Source organism: Mycteria americana, chromosome 1, assembly GCF_035582795.1.
Source record: "Mycteria americana isolate JAX WOST 10 ecotype Jacksonville Zoo and Gardens chromosome 1, USCA_MyAme_1.0, whole genome shotgun sequence".
Lineage (NCBI taxonomy): Eukaryota > Metazoa > Chordata > Aves > Ciconiiformes > Ciconiidae > Mycteria > Mycteria americana.
Window position 1 is genome coordinate 23,666,591 of NC_134365.1, and position 14,407 is coordinate 23,680,997.

Genomic DNA, 14,407 nt, shown 5'->3' on the forward strand with positions numbered 1-14,407 from the left:
GGCTTTCTTGCAGGATGCCCCGGGGCGATTTCGGCGGGCGGCTGCGTTTCTCGGGGCAGAGCCCCTCTCGCAGAGCACTGGGCTGCGCTACCAGCGCCTGCTCTGAACCCAGCTGTGCCGGCTGCGGAGCGGGAGACTGGTGGAAGAGGGTAAAACGAAAACAAAAACAAGAGAGAAAGCTCTCCTAGGCTGCCTGGGAAAATCTCCTTGATCATCACTTGCCAGACCAGAGGTGAACCCAACTCTAAAGGTGTTAATATTGATGGGGTTTTTTCAGCTGTGAGACCAGGCAAGGGCAGAGGAAAATATTTGATGCTGTTTCCTTTTTAAAAATTGTAAGCTCCTATTAGTCTCACCCTGGCAGAAGGAGCTGTGCTGGTTTTTAGCTTGTTTGGAAAATGGATATTTGCAGGGTAGAAAGTGGAGGCAGATGCTCTGGGGTATTTGAAAAGAGACTGATCAGACTGAGTGGAGACATTTCTCTCAAGGTGCACTAGGAAGAAATAGTTCCTGTAAATGAGATGCTAGGGGTGACTCGCCTTGAAGTCCTGATTATTGTGTAAAGGTTACCTCTGTGACAGGGGCACAGCAAATCATTACAGAAGAGCTGAGGTAGATAAGACTACTTACATCAGTGAAGAATTCTCCTGCAAGTTAGGAGTTGTGAAGTCAAGGCCTAAGGTTTTCCAAATTCCCTTCTGTTGTCAGCAAAACCCATTAATCTTCTGTATATGTCAGGTTACTGTATGCAGGTGGCAACTCTTTACCTGCTCTGTGTGGAAATTCAGCTATTTGTTCATCGCTGAATGCTGTGCAGGAGAAAGAGGCAACTTTTATGAACACTAAAATGAATGTTAGCAAGATAATTCTTATTTGATAGTTCAGAAGTAACATATTAGTAGTAAAAACTGAAAATAATCACATTTTTGCAATTTTTTCCCCCTCAGAACTTCATAATGGAAGATGCTGTTATTTTTTTTCATTCAGTAAAACCAGATCAGTTTTGCATTGATTGGAAAATCTGACATTTTGTGAAAGTAGAAATGGGTTTTCACCCTAAAACTCCTTCTTTTCTAGTTCACAGAATATTGGTTTCATTTTATTTTAATGCAGTTCCAACTATGCTTCAAATGCAATGACAAATGAATTTTTTGGCTTCAAACAAAATTTTAAATACTTTTTCTCAGATGTTTTTCCCCCCCAGTAAATAGCCTTTTTCGTCCCTCAGTAAAGGGTTCATGTATGTCTGGCTGGCAACGTCAATTAAAAAAGGTTCCATGAAGTTCAGTGATCATGTTTTCCTGCCTATGCTGCGGAGAGGACTCCTTGCTCCTGCAGCTGTCTGTAATTGTGAGATTTTTTTTAAACTATATTTCCAGGTGAACATAGTGAATCTTTCTGTATGATTTCAGCCATGACTTCAGTGCCAGCTGAAGGTGTCTCTTTCAGGAACCTTGTTATCAAAATAGAGACATTGCTTATATTTATTGAAGTATTTATCTGTCACTCTCAGCTCATTATTTAGACCTTTTCATTAACATAAAGAACTCCCGTAATGAGCCCATCTCTCAGTGCAACGAGTCAGTGGTTGGAATAGTGACCGGTCCAGGCACATGCTGATGCACTGACTCTGGCAACATGGTACCAAAGTACCCACCCTTGAGTACCACATATCTCATAAAACTGAATGATTTTATGAAGGAAGTAATTTCAGAACCAGACACTACATGCAGAAGTTTCCATGTCCCCTGTCTTGCAGTACCCCGCCTCCTTAGGTTTAAAAATAAAGATATATTCTAGCAGAACAAGTGGAGGTTTGTGCTGAAAAACTGACTTTAAAAATAGCAATATGTTCTGATAATGCCAGATATATTTAATGAATTAAATCCAAGAGAAGCATGTATGCCAAGGTGACTGGAAGAGAGGCTTTGTGGTGCACTTACTCTTGGACTGAGCTGGGGAAATGTGTGAATTTCTTCTCTGAAGTCATGTTTCTAGTGAACACCAACTACTACAGTGGGGAATCTGGCAAATCAAGAATATATTTGCATTAATTCAAACTTTTATGGTCAATTGGAAAAGGACTGCATTTTACTTCAAATGAAATCTTTGCACATGAGGAAAGTTCATTCAGGCTTTATAGCCCAGAGGCCCATGCTTTTTCACTAAAATTCATTGATAAAAATGGAATTCATTTAGATCAGATGCTTTCTGCTTAGCTACACAGGCTTACAACATTCTGTAAAAGTTAATATTAATCAATATATGAAAAGCAGTGTGGCATGAATAAATTAGGCAGTGTAATAGAAGCTTTTATTACTTAGGTAACATAAAAAAAGACTAAAAGGTCTTAAATTTTTAGAAAGAACATTTTAAAATTTTATTTCTGTTTTATAGACAAGCTGTGGACACTTGCAGCAAAGAAACATATTTTTTCAGGAAAACATGCAAGCTGAGGCAGAGCAATTAATGCTTATGTAGACTATAATGTTGAAAAATGCTTATTATCAATTCATTTGACTTTCAGTCAGTTCCAGATAAGGTATTGGACTGAGGATATTGGGCTCACTGTAGCTTCTCCATTGTTGTTGTAATTTGGGTTGCAGTAGTTGAATTCATCACTATTTATACAAAGACTAACAGTTGCTTTAATTTCTGGGGATTCTTTGGCTGTAAGGAATTGACCTGAGGCTGAGCAAGAGAAAAAGAAGCATTTTTTTCCTTCACGAATATTTTTGTTTTTTCAGTGGTGCTTTCTTGTTCTCTGTACAGCGTTAAATAAGAGCAGTCTTATCTTTCATTGTGTCAGAGAATTGCTCCCTATGTGGGTTGTACATACATGCACAGGCTGATGAGTTGGCTGTTCATTGTGGAACCAGAAAGGAAATTGCCTCTGTGTCTATTTTACGTGTAGCTACAACTTTTACTCTTTACCGTTTTGAACCCTTAACTGTGTTTTTCTACGAAGGCAGTCAAGACAGCAGACAGTTGTGGCTAGTTAATAGTGAATACAGTATTTTTTCTATAGCGTGAGCCATATAAGAAACATCCCATGGGGCTGGATCAAGTCACCTGGTGATGTTAGTCAAGTTCTTCCATTTGTGACTGAGTCTGAGTTTGGCTCATGGGGCTGAAGCCTGCTCAGATTTGTAAACTATGTGCCCAAACGGAACCAAAGGAGAACGATGGGATTATCACATAAACCAGCACAGATTTTCATTTAGATTCAACCCTGAGCCAAATTCAAGCAAAACTAAATGTTAAGAGGCACTGAAAGTCTTGTGTGCTGCTGTTCTCAATTGCAGTGATTTTATTCACACTCATTAAACATGTTTCATTTTCAAGTCATTACTCTGTTACCAAATCACAGTGAGATACCTTCACATTCAATAGAAGACTTTCCATTGTGAATCTTTTTCTCAGGTCTTCAAATAGCCACTATTTAAAAACTCTTATTCAGCTTTTGTGAGCTTAGTATTATCATTTGGGGAAAAACATATAACAAAATAAATGTAAGAAGACGATCAATTTAAAGCATTATCAAACCACATTTTGAGTTTTGTTACCACATAGTACATAAAAATCTTGTGGAAAATAATTCAAAATCTCTTTGAAAAACAGTATAGATGTCTATAACTGTCTTCTAATTTTGTCTATAATTGTCTTCTAGTTTGATCATAGTTTTGGTAGGAACCAGTCAGATCACTAGGGACAAAGTGAGCCTGTTGCCTGGATTTTCTGTATAGGCAGTGAGGTAGGCACTTGTTCAATGTGATCAATTTAATAATAAATAAAACTTTTTAAAAGAAAAGGATCAGGTGAATTACACCCTAGGATGTCCATTGCTCTCCATAGCCTATAACAGGTGCCTTGAGAGACTGGCTTAAATGCAGTTGCCCACAGTTTGCCTACCTAGTATTAGGTAAAATTAATTCTCTATCTCTTCTCCTCAGAGGTCTAAAAATTTATTCAGGCACATGTAATTTTGTTAAATATTGAAATAAATAAATGCCACTCACTCTAGAATTAAAGTGGGGGCAATCTGGAGATATTTATAACAGTCAGTCAGGTGTTTAGATATGTAGGCTGAGATCCTGATCTTGTTAAAATCAGTGGGACTTCTCCAGATGTCAGTGGGGGCACAACATTGCTCCTATTTAATGTGGTCCAAATGCAAGCAGAAAATAGAGACCTTGTTAATGTTGGACCTCAGCTCAAGTAAAATGTTGGAAAGGGAATACTAGATGTTCAGCTGGTTTCCTAACAGAATACCTTCTGCTCTTTTTGCTTAAGAAATCAGCTACCTTTTCATAAAAATAATTTAGTGTTAGAAATTATCTGGAAGGCATTTTAGATATATAGTAAGCCCAGAAAAAAGTGAATTCCACTGGAGAAATAATCAGTTTAATATCCAAATGAATTGAATGTGCTTGTACTGCAGCAGCTGAAGAGCGTACTTAAATTCAGGAGCCCTGATTACTCCATTGTCATAAATGGAACCTCTCCGCGAGTGAGAGTGTAAGTAGTTATTGCACTTCTGTAGGCTGGAACAGAATGATACAGCAAAACAGAAAATACAATGTGTTACAGATCAAATCTGTTTCTGGATGTTGTGCAATGTGAAGGTAAATATGAATTACTGGTCGGAACCTGAACACCAAGCTAAGTTTAGTTCCCCTGATTTGGCTTTTGCTCTGCTGGTATCATCAATTTCCCAGCTTGTAGTACAGTGCAGCCAGGTGTTCAAATTCACAGAAGGCCAAGAGTTACTCCCTTACAGAATATCGAAAGTAAAACCTAGGCGATGTAACTCATATTCAAAAGTGAATACACTGTGTGACAGGTATAAAACTGCTCAACTAAATGGTATTTCTCACTGTCTTTTTCAGAAGTACCTCAGCTGCAGGGCAAAATACAAGGACATAAGCTATTGACCTCCTCTTAGCATCAGGACCAGAGATACTACTCTACACTTCACCATCAATTAAGAGCAATTGAAAATCACCTCTTGGAAAAGCTGATCAACACATGACATCAGTGGACTTCTTTTGTAAAACACATTTTATGTACTTCTGTTGAGATCCTTTTTCTACCTGCCGCATGGTTCTATATTACTTACTGGGCACTGATGATAGCCTCCAGAAAGTGCAGCTTCCAATGGTCAGCCTCATCCTTTAGCAAGAAGAAAAGCTGGATACTGGGTAGCAACAAAGTCTTCAGAGAAAATGGTATATGAAGGAAAACGATTAGTTTCCTGCCATTGTTTCTTCCTGTTAACAGCCAAATTCTACTGGATACTCACCCTGATGCAAAGAACTCATGGCCAGGAATATGCCCACTCCATCCGACTGGATGGGGACATCATCTTGGGAGGGCTGTTCCCCGTCCATGCAAAAGGGGACAGAGGGGTGCCTTGCGGAGAGCTCAAGAAGGAGAAAGGGATCCACAGACTAGAGGCAATGCTGTATGCAATTGATCAGATTAATAAAGACCCTGATCTTCTTGCCAATATCACCTTAGGTGTCCGGATCCTTGATACGTGTTCCAGGGACACTTATGCATTGGAGCAATCCTTAACATTTGTGCAAGCATTGATAGAAAAAGATGGTTCAGATGTGAAGTGTGCTAATGGTGACCCACCTATTTTCACTAAGCCAGACAAGATATCAGGTGTGATAGGTGCTGCAGCAAGTTCTGTATCCATTATGGTTGCAAATATTTTAAGACTTTTTAAGGTAAGGAATGTTTTCTATCTTTCTTTTAAATTTCAAGCACAATGAAATGAGGTGATTGTGTTGTATTACCTTCAAAAAAGAAAAGACTTTTTTAGATTCAGAAATCTGAACTGACTGGTTTGCCCTTTCAAAGCAAAGGAAAAAAAAAAGAGCAATGATTATAGACCCTAATTTAAGGTGCCAAATGCCTTTTTTGAATTTCTGAGTAACCAGAGCACATTTTAATTCTCTAGGGATTTGTATCCTTATTTTTTTACTGCTCACATTTGCTCCATATTGAGCGTTTATGCTCATCAAGACTAGGTTGAGATTGATTTCCCAAATTTCCAGGAGAATGAAATGTAACGTTTAAATACAAATCAATTTGTAGGAGGACCAGATAATTTCCCTAAATAGGAAGATATGCCAGTAATAATCTACTGCTATTGATGTGCATGTCTAGCCAAATGAAGTGTACTGAAATATCTTTGATTTCCTTGAAATCTTAACCTCCTCCATATTTTTTACAAGGAGATATTTTTTTGCAGACTTTGTTATCACTTTGTGAGAGATTGCTTTTGGACAACAGTTCTACTGGCATTTCCTTCCATGTACTTTATTAAGCTCTGGTGTTATAAATAATGGAAAAGTAAACCTGCCACTTTTAAACTTGCTAACTTAGATGGGAAGATGAACACATTCTAATCAATCAACTTAGCTGGAACAGATCAGGTAGAAGACATTTAATTTTTAATCCTGTGCAAAGGCAAACAGATGATGGTAAGTTGAGCACTTTTTTGTACACACAAAACGACTGTAACTTCTGTCTGAATCTATTACTGTCCTACTGCCCACTGTTATTCAGACTCATTCCTTCCGTTCAGAAATCTTGCCTTATGTCCTACAACTTCACAACCACCAAAGACCACTTAAAGACCATTTCTTTGACTTTGGTGGAGAAGATAGTGGTAATGTTAAATATTGCTGTTACATGTTTTGAAAAGTGTTGCACTTGTTTTCTAATTGTTGTAACTGAGAGATTGATTAGAAGTAAGGAAAGATTGGCTTTTTTTTTTTAAGGTTTCTCAAATTGGCAAAGAATGTTTCAGTCATTTAAAGGGAGATTTTTGTCCTTCCCTCTGGTTTTCCCATGAAGGGCATAATGATGGATTTACAATTCAGTGGAGGAGCAAAGTGTCTGCTGGGTTGTGGTCAGGTGTTCATTACAGTCTCAAAACTGATCCCTAGCTGCACTTACTACACAGGTTTGAGAGTAGTGGACTTGTTCCAGCCATACGTTTTGCTTGTGAAAATCTAGTGCATAAAACTGAGCTAAGACTTAAAAATATTGTATATGGAGAGCACCTCTGGAGCCATGCCTGGTGGGGAAGGCCTGTCTTTGCTGGGAACAATCATGCATGCTGCAGGAGGTGTCTATTTTTAATTTCACATCCTTTTTTTGAAGTTGTGTTACCCTATTAAATAATGCGTAGTTCTGAAGTAATGATAGATGGAACGGTCACTTTAATACCTATCATAATGCAGGGCCACGTAGACTACGACTTACACCCACTTTTGAGTTGAATACAGTGCCATAGACTGATTTAAGAAACTAAGCTTTGTAAGACATGCATTAACTGTGAATTAAGAGCAGCAAGAAGGAAAGAGGCCTATGAATTGTCTAAGATAGCGGCAATTTGTCTTCTGAAACCATGACAGCTACCTCCTGATTTCCATTATGCAATAAGATTGCAAATAACGTTCTACTGCAGTCTTAATCAATAGAGGGTCACGTGATATCCCCTCTGGGGAAAGATCTTATTTACCCATTTAATTGATGTAACACAGCTGCTGGCAAAAGGAGGAGACATGTCTTTTAGTTTTAATTATAGATCCTGCACAAATATTCTTAATAATGTAAAAAATGACAAATTATACCCTTTAATGTCTGATGTTGGACCTGCATCTGAAGTCTGTTTTTACACCTTCCTCTCAGAAGTAGATCTGTTATCTCTGCATGAGTAAAGGCTTCTGGATAAGGCCCTCAGTTTAGCAGCACTATAGAAATCATTCACTATGGTTATAGTCAAGAGGATTAGGAAATTAAGGGTCATTTGCCAGAAATATAGAAGTATAATCTAGTTTGGGTTGTACTCAGACCAAAGACATGGGCTGAGATTCTCAGCTGATGAATCTCCACAGCTCTGCAGCTGAGGGCCAGGACCTTGGTCCATGCTCACAAAGGCTCCAGGTATTAAACTGTGTTTGGTGTATCTTGGTATATGGCAAGGCTGGGCACTCAGCTGGTGTAAATGCCCGTACTTTCATTGAAATCAGTGATCACCATCATGCAAATGCCTGTTTCCATTATATCCAGGATGAGTGTGATTCATCCATATTTCTGTCTAACAGTTCTATTCAGCAAGTTGAACCTGTAATTTGAAGTTCAGTATTGCTTTAATGTCTACTCTGAAGTTCCTAAATGTCAGGACTACATATTTTTTTGAGAACATTGTTATCCAGTGAAATTTTAATCTGTGATCAAATTGTGAGAAGTATATTATATCACTCAATTTGAATAGACCAACAAACGTAGCCTGAGAAATAGTATGCTCAGCAGCTTGGATTTTCATGCTGCTATTTTTCTTTTTCTGGCCATTTTTTTCTTTCTTTTATTGATTTTACAACATAAAATATAAAGGCCAACAATCCTATCTGATGACCTGGTGGACAGCATAAACTGATTGATAGTCATGGTATCTTTTTATCTAAGTTTTTTCATGAGAAGAGGGCAAGGAGGGCACCACAGAAAATGACCTTGATCTATAGCCTTTCTCCTGGTCAAATGGCTCACCTTGATTTCTTCTCTGTCCTTTCTCCTTTTGTGAATTTCCAGGTGCATCACTGCTTAGCAGGTGATTTTTCTGCCCTTAGTAGGTCCAAAACATTAAGGTCCAAATTTGGACAGCCTAAATTTCACCTGTTGATGGTTTTAGACCTTTCAGAGGCACTTCACAAACATGAAACGCTTGTTTAAGGAATTAACTTTTTGAAAGTGGACCTATTATTCCTTGATTATCATAAGGAGGCTGCTTTTTGCCTTATGTTACTGTGGTCCTTGATGCAAAAAAGATTGTGTGAAACAGTTGCTTATTAAGCTTTCAGAACTTGGAGGTGGTCTTGCTGCAAATATAGTGGAAGAAGGAGAGGGCCTTCAGAGATGAGCACAGAAGGACTGTGCTAGGTAGTAACACAGTAGCTACCCACTTAAACAGTTCTTCGTGGATCTCAGGACAGATTGTCCCCACTTGAGGTTGCTGGCTCATCGTTTCAAGTTGGTTTTATCAGAGAACATCAGTAGTGGGCTGCCTCACAAGAGAAACTGAGACAGAAGCCAAGGGGACAGCAAGGTAAAAAGGGCAGTCATCTCACAGACTCACCTGAATGAGAAGAACAAAACCAGGTTCAGCCAACAGTCCAGTGATTGCCAGACAAGTCCATAGTAGTGAGGCAGGTCCAAGGTCAGCCAGGAAGTCAGGTCAGCAAGGCAAGGTTGGGGTTAGCAAGGCAAGGTCAGTTTCAGCAAGGCAAGGTCATGGTCAGCAAGGTACAAGGGCAGCAGCTTATCTCAAGCAGGAGCCAAGGGCAAAGGCCAGAGCTGAAATGCAGTTGTAAAGCAAAGAAGGTGGACAGAGGTGCTGATGAGGCTTCTCATTGCTCTTCCTCACAACTTAGCTGTTTTCCTGGGTGGATTTGGGGTCAGGTATCTGTGCCATATCGGAGATGACCTTGAACACATGGAGCCAAATCCAGGGCTGGGGAAGGGAGGCTGTTGCAGAGCCTGTTGGTGCATTCAGGGCCTTGACAGTTTTTTAGCATTTCCCATGGCAGTGACTGTAGAAACAGGACAGACAGGCATGGGCCAGCCTCTTTCCTTTCTTCTGGTGCACCAGGAGCTGCTCTTTCCTCTGGGTAACAGAAAGTGACATTGTTTGGCATTTGGGTTTTTTTTTTTTCAGTCTGGAAATCCTGCTGCCAAGTTGGTTTCTGTTTGGCTGGTAGGATGTATTGAGGGGCTGGCTGTCTCAGTTGGCCAGCTCTCGCTAGCATGAAGGCAACCTTTCTGTTGACTCGATTGGTCAAAATGTTACTCTTACACCCTTCCTTGGTTTTGTCTCACTGAAATTTTGGCTTCCTGTAGAGTGCTCAAGCACGGCCAGGTGGTATCCTTTAGCTGCTTTGTCTGATGCTCATAAGCATCTGGGCTGTTCCCGATCTCTCAAAACTTGGCCTGGAGGAAACAAGAGACTCTGTAACTTATCTCACTTCATGTATTATGTTCCCTGTATTCAAAGCTTCTACTTGTTTAATGTCTGAATAACTCATGTCAATGGTTAAAATCTGCTGGAAAAAGAGAAACATTTGTTCATGCTAGTGTCCTCTGATCTAAAAACCTCACACTATTTCTGAACTTCTTGGTACACTCCATCTGTCACCTTCACACATCTTCCAACCAAGGTCACACTAGGAGCAGCCTAGGGATGATGGTTTGCATGTGAATTGAGATGGGTGGACAGTATGCTTGGTGAATTGTGATCTTAAGCTTTTGTGTATATGAGGAGCGGCTGAGGGAACTGGGGTTGTTTAGCCTGGAGAAAAGGAGGTTCAGGGGAGACCTTATCGCTCTCTACAACTGCCTGAAAGGAGGTTGTAGAGAGGTGGGGGTCGGTCTCTTCTCCCAGGTAACAAGTGATAGGACAAGAGGAAATGGCCTCAAGTTGCGCCAGGGGAGGTTTAGACTGGATATTAGGAAATTTTACTTCACTGAAAGGGTTATCAAGCATTGGAACAGGCTGCCCAGGGAAGTGGTTGAGTCGCCATCCCTGGAGGTATTTAAAGGACGTTTGGATGAGGTGCTTAGGGACATGGTATGGTGGGTGGTGGTCTTGGTAGTGTTAGGTTTACGGTTGGACTTGATGATCTTAAAGGTCTTTTCCAACCTGTACGATTCTGTGATTCTGTGATATTTATGTACATGTGTATAAAGCCAAAATATTCATCAACAGTTTTATTCCTTTCCTTGCCTTGCCTTGCCTTGCCTTGCCTTTTGTCTTGCTTTGCCTTGCCTTTTGCCTTGCCTTGCCTTCTGTTTTCTTCTCTTTTCCCAAGACTAAATGACTTATTTCCTCTTTTTGGTCAAATTCCCTTCTTGCTGCACCACTGTAATCCACTTTAATAGCTGCTGTCTGGAGGGACTAATATTCACTTCATGCACATTTGCCTTACACATTTCATACACATTTCCCTCTTCAGAAGTACAAGTACAAATGACATTATGGAGTTACTCTTTCAACTTTATATGCAACCATCCAAAATGCAAGGGATAGTTTCTTTCAGTAAATCTAGAAGTGAATATATTAGTTCCCTCAGGATTTTGCTTATTTGCTTTGGTTGTTTCCTTGCCTCATTTTGGGTTTTAGCATACAGCTTTGGTGGCAGCCTTGCACAGCTACCAGGGCTGTACCTGGGTGATGCTTTTTTTAGGCTTGGTTGTAGGTCTTTTTTCATTTGGCTGCCATTTGGTGCTTTTGCTGCCTCATGTTCCAGACCTGCACAAAGCAGCAGACAGGCCTCCCAGAAACAAGGAATTACCATTGTACAGAGGCTAACCTCACTGATTCATAAATACAGGGCTATGTATTTAATTGTGGCAATAGAGTGCATCTCATGATTGAAGGGAATATGATGCAAATAAAATGTAATAACATTTTACCGCATAATTTCAGAGAGCACATACGTACTTTTGTGAGGCAACCTGAAGCATACACAGATCCTGATCTTGACTCTATATATACAGAAGTTTTTGCACCTCATGAGCATTACTGATTTCAGAGGCTCTAGGGGGATGCAGGAGTCAGTCTATTCCATGTCTGACTGCAGCGCCTTTTCATAATGGAAGAGCTTTACCATATACTTTATAAGAAGTGAAGAACAGGCTCAAGAATTTTACCAACATATAGGCATTCATTAATAAAAAATGTGCTGCACTGATTAAAATATATCAATTTTCTGTTCACTGTGTCACGCTACATTTGTCAATAACATTTTCTGCTGCATAGCATTTGAAATTTGAAATAGGATGATTTTTTTTTTTTGGTGGTTAAAACATATGTGGAAAATCTTGTGTGAAGTGTGAAGAAAAATTGTTGTTAGTAGGGAGAAGACGGCTGAAACATTTTGAAATCAGCTCTTAAGATGAACAGATTTGTTTTACTTTTGTTCTAGATAATATTTTCACTTTCTGAATAATTTTTAATTATGAAAGGAACCCATTGCCAATACATCCCATTTAATTTTACAGTGTTTTTTGTAGCTTATTACAAGCACATATCTGTTTAGTGCCTGAGCATCTTGTCTTGTTGTTGGCTGGAAAATACCATTATAATCATTCTTTTTTTTCTGTTTTTTTTTTTCATAATTCAGCTTCTTTTATATAGAAACAACATTTATATCTCTTTATATTTCCATGGTAGTAGATACTTGATTATGCACAAAACCCTTTTAATTCAACCATGATTCTTCTGTCAGTACCAGGTTAAATATGTTATGGTCAAGAGAGGCAAACGCCAGGTCAACACCAAGATAAAATTATAGGTATAACAGATACTTTGCAAGTATCAATAATGAAACAGTTGGGAAATTTTTTAGTTGCAGCCAGAGGAAATAATAGGTTTTCAGATTCTGTGAAAACTGCTAGGACTGATTAGCATCAAATTTTATTTGTGCTAAGCTGCTTGAGGCAAGGGAGTACAAAAGCAACTTGATGCATTCATTTAGTATTTTACAGTATATTAGTTCCTTAAATATTCCTCTAAAGATTTAGTATTTTTAGTCTTCTCCCATTCCTGAATGGAGCTATAACTAGTGGTTAGAGCAAACGGGCAATCTGGTTTTCTGTATTATTTTCCATGTTTGTCATTGGTTTGCTACAAGGCTTGAGAAGAATCTCTTGACCTTTTTGTGCTTCTCTTTTGTCATTTTGATTTGCTTGTATTTAACCATTTCACAGGAACAATCGGAAGCTTGATTAACGTTTGTTAAATGGTTTGAGATGCCTCCCCTGTTTTTGTAGGCAAGCTGAAGCTGTCTAAAATCTTGAGATTTTTATGTCATTCCATAACCACAGTATGCGAGCACCTTACAAAGAGAGTGTAGCTATTAAAGACCAATAGTCTGATTTTCTTTCTATTTCCCCGAGGGCAGTTGGGACTATATATATAAATATATATATATATATACACACATCTTTCCCTCGCATGAAGGAAACTGCATATGTGGAGAGAATTATTTCACCCTTTCATGGCTGAAGTTTTGCTGAGTTCCTACCACTGTATTAGGGTTGTTTGTATGTGACAGAGGCCCCTGAGTTATTTGTTAAATAGTACTTATAAATAATATATAAATATCTATAAATAATATAGATATCAGTCACAATTTCACAAATGAGAAGACCAAAAGGCTGAGAGGAGTCTAGCAGTTCAGCAAGAGCTCACTTATGCACAGAAACACAAACTCTGCAGTGAGCTTTTTTAACGATCTTGTGTTAACAGGAGGCACTTTTTACGTCTCTGCTAGTAAACAAAATGTACCTGGCATAGTTTTCTGCCACTGAGGCCATCTGACACAGACAATCCGCATCCGTATCATAAACTCCTTTATTCCCCCAAATCATGGGGCTGCATGCAAATTACTGGGAGGGAATGATTCTTGACCCATGCTGACTTCTGAAGCCTGTCTGGAAATTGGGAGGCTTGGCTGGCAGGGGTCACGGCTGAGCTATGGACTGTCCTAAGAGGCTAACGGTGCAGGCAGCTGAGCTGGTGCTGAGGGATGCGCTCTGACATGATGGGATTTACCAGCGTAGGGGTCGCTGCCGATTTCTCCGGACAGAGCTCCTCTGCTCCTACGTCACACTGAAGGGAAGCCAAGATGCTGCAAGGATCATTGATGCTGTTTTGGTGTTTTAGTACAGCAATGTTAGTTTTATTAGCCACGATGAGAACTAAATTAAGACTTTTTTATTTTCCTTGGTGGACAATTGTTTCAGTACAGTGACAGCTGTGCAATATGAATAGTCCTGCATTCTGACTGTCATCAGAAACCAGGCACTGTTGTGTGTTACAGACAACTGGTAGATTTTGTGGGCTTGTGTATTTCCATCCTCATTATTTTCCCTAAAGCACATTGTGCTTTTAGGATTAAACTGGTTTACAGTGCTTAAATGTATATCCTTGTGTTTGCTAGCATTTATCAGAGAAAAATAGTCATCCAAACAAAAGTCCGACTGAAGGACACTAATTCCACATGAATGAATTAAATAGCCAAGAGCAAAATGCTCCTCTGGGCTGGGATCTACATATGCTCCCAGATCAGAAAAGCAAGATATTATGTCCCCTATCCTTCTGACAGGACAATTAAGCATTTAAGTGAGGCCTTAAATTAGGAGGCTGTTTGCCCTTGGCTGCCTGAGTCCTCAATAGGGAGAGTAAAACGCTTTCAGAGGGGGACTAGATCAGGTTTGAGTGGGGATGCGTCTTTCACATTTACAGAAAGAGGATGGGTTGATCCATGCTTGCACTTTCACCAGAGAGAACCTCTCCTCCCTGGACAGCATTGGAAGCCTTGCATGGCTC

The 14,407-nt window shown here is 39.5% G+C and overlaps 1 protein-coding gene and 1 long non-coding RNA gene across 2 annotated transcripts in view; one reads left to right on the top strand and one right to left on the bottom strand.

Annotated features, from left to right (window-relative positions):
- Nucleotides 1-695: 695 nt before the first annotated feature.
- LOC142404574 (uncharacterized) lies at nucleotides 696-9,671 on the bottom strand. The gene is made up of 3 exons (XR_012773900.1): nucleotides 9,503-9,671; nucleotides 5,120-5,214; nucleotides 696-809 (listed from the first exon to the last, which is right to left on the bottom strand). It is a non-coding gene; the product is annotated as an uncharacterized LOC142404574 (long non-coding RNA).
- GRM8 (glutamate metabotropic receptor 8) overlaps nucleotides 5,192-14,407 on the top strand; it is a 340,486-nt gene continuing 331,270 nt past the window's right edge. The window contains exon 1 of the mRNA XM_075491536.1: nucleotides 5,192-5,735. Coding sequence (XP_075347651.1) covers nucleotides 5,226-5,735 — 510 coding nt within the window. The 5' untranslated portion in view covers nucleotides 5,192-5,225. The remainder of the gene's footprint in view (nucleotides 5,736-14,407) is intronic.